The sequence below is a fragment of the Dendroctonus ponderosae genome, unplaced genomic scaffold (assembly GCF_020466585.1).
Source record: "Dendroctonus ponderosae isolate FM_Combo_2020 unplaced genomic scaffold, Dpon_F_20191213v2 Dpon_F_20191213_2, whole genome shotgun sequence".
In the NCBI taxonomy this organism is placed as follows: domain Eukaryota; kingdom Metazoa; phylum Arthropoda; class Insecta; order Coleoptera; family Curculionidae; genus Dendroctonus; species Dendroctonus ponderosae.
In genome coordinates, this window is record NW_026018165.1 from 18,726,303 (window position 1) to 18,728,993 (window position 2,691).

At 32.8% G+C, this 2,691-nt stretch overlaps 1 protein-coding gene across 1 annotated transcript in view; it reads right to left on the bottom strand.

The window, feature by feature from the left end:
* Window positions 1-269: 269 nt before the first annotated feature.
* The window catches only part of LOC109545381, a 19,576-nt gene continuing 17,154 nt past the window's right edge, over window positions 270-2,691 (bottom strand). The window contains exon 5 of the mRNA XM_019916046.2: window positions 270-2,471. Coding sequence (XP_019771605.1) covers window positions 2,385-2,471 — 87 coding nt within the window. The 3' untranslated portion in view covers window positions 270-2,384. The remainder of the gene's footprint in view (window positions 2,472-2,691) is intronic.

The window sequence follows — 2,691 nt, forward strand, 5'->3', positions numbered from 1 at the left end:
TCACCATCCTGCAAAAATCCGTATCACGGGAGATTTTTATGAAACATGTAGAATCGTAAGATCCAAGTATTTTCTGAAGATTGTGAAAATTTGAAATAGCTACTGGCTTCAGTTTAGAAGATCCGAATTTTTTAAGGAGAGGGCGCAGTTAATAAACTCATGATTATGGTAGATTTTTCTGAAACTCGTAGAATCTGTCGACTCTGTAGAGATTTTCTGTAGATTGTGAAAATTTGAGGCTTTCGTGGTTGGAGCAGAAATATTCAAGATTTTACTAAATAAACATTCAACATTTATTTATTAAAGACAGCTGTACAATATTTGCAGTATAAGTATATTATTTGCTGTATTATACATATTATTTGTGTATATAATAGAAAAACATAGATTTTCCTTACAGGCCTAGAACGTTACAAATACAATATTTAATAGCTAGATTTCCACCACAATTTTCCCCATTAAAAAACTTGTAGAAAACAGTTCAATTATCATAGTAAGTATTCGGAAATTTTTCAAAACACATCGATTTGCCTAGAAATATCATTCGGTAAAATATGGGATGTAGTCATTTGTTCGCAAATTATTGCACAGTGTATAAATGAAAATAAGAATAAATAGAATTGAGAAAAGAACTAGAAAACTTTCAACAAAATCTTTAAAATGTAGTTAAAGTACAATTAAATCAGGAATCAAGTTGACGGTATTTGCCATTCAAAGCGAAATTTTTCTAGATTACTACTTAACTGAAAGGTTTCCAGTTGATACTTACATAGAGAAATAATCTATGAATTGTTTAGCATCAGTGTTGCCTGTGTTAGTGCTCAGTAACTAAGTTAACCCTGTAATAAGTCTTATCGACAATAAAAAATATGCTTTTTTGCAACTTTCAGCAGACAGTTTACATTTGAGATTACACTTTAATGTTTTTCAACTAAATCAACTGTGTGCAGCAAAGTGACCTGATTTGGACCCGTACCATACTTCCATAATGGCAACACTGATACTGATGTAAGAAAATGCAGATTTCGAGAAGTGTTAATCTCAGACACCTTCGGGCCTGGGTTTAGCCTGAAAATAATACCTACTCCTGAAATCTTCACTTAATAAGTCTCAATGTTCTTCAACACTGATACTCTTTGCCTATCTAAATTCGGACAACTTTTCATATATAAATTAGCGATAAATATTTGCATTATATATAAAAACAATGATGTAAATATTTCAATAGATTTAAATAAAAAATTGATGCTCCCGAACATGACCAAAACCTATTTAAAGATAATTATTTTTTAACAAAACAATGAAATCTAGGCCTAGAGTTACTTGATAAATAACAGTCAAAACTTTTCCTTATGTAGAAAGTAAATTTATTGGCCTGCTCCGGAGCACCCTGTATATGAATGATATAAACAACTAAATGAGTACATATAAAAATATATGGTATTTTGTCTAAAAATTTGGCAACCGCAGTTGGAAGTTTCCCTATGAGAAGTTTACTTAGAATAGTTGTGATGTTGGTGCGAAATTGGTACAATTGTGTAAATGTGAGAAAGTGGCGCATTTAAAAAACTCTGCTGGAAAGTACATTTGCAGGAAAGTAATAAAGTTTGTGTTGCGCTGTTTTGGCTCAGAGGAAGACTTGACTGGATAACTCCAGCAGATTTCGTAAAATAACCACTTCGTTCCTAAAGATATGTACGAACAGTTTAGAACATTAAATTGAAAACAAGTACACAGAGTTTTACGTCACAGCAAAGGTAATCACATGTAGGTATACAAAATGCTAGTTTTACCAGGAAAATTATTTTTTTTTTAACTAAATGGTCGCATTTATTGGATGATCTTAGTTTTTCAGGTGTTGTAATTTTTAAACCATTTTACGCTGTATATACGTGCGTGTTTCTCATACATATAACACGACGAAGTTCCTACTTTGGATGGAAATTTTCCTTTTCTGGCCCAATTTGAGCAAAAAATGCACAAATCGTTAGTATTTTATTTTGCTGAATAAACAGCATGCTTTGTAACTAATGGCCTACTAAATTTACTTCAAGCTGTTCTGAAATACATTACTGAATAATTGCTCATTCCCATCCCTTAAACGTACATTTGACTATGTATTTCGGGCACATTAATTTTATACAAAAACGCGGTCTGAAAATGAATTGCGAAGCACACTTAAACTATTTACAGCAACGGACGTGTAGAAAACAGGAAAGTTTCTACAAGTACCTACATGTAAATGAGGCTCAGTGTATCAGCCTACCTGACGGGCTAGATTTTCGCTCTATTTCAATTGTTTCAAGTAAGAATTTGAAAAAAACAATTAAAATGGAGTCAGAGTTTTGTGCGTTTCAAGCTTTCGATTTGAATTCCTGGACTATCTACGATTCGCTGATGCAAATGTTCTCTTTATCTGATCCGTCCTTCGCTTCGCTTATTAAAGCGTCTAGTTCGGAGGGATTTGTGATCTGAAACATCAAGTATTTGTTACTATTGCTCTACAGAAAAGGGTACTAATGTTGGGAAAGAGTCAACTAAGTGGCAAGCCAAAGCCTGATATACAGGATGTCCGGTAACCATATGAACGAAAGAGTATATGGTACGACAAGTATCTTCTTTTGTGCCCAAGTCAATTTTTTAGTTTATTTCTAACTCGTCTACGTTTAACCAAGGAACAACTTTTAAATA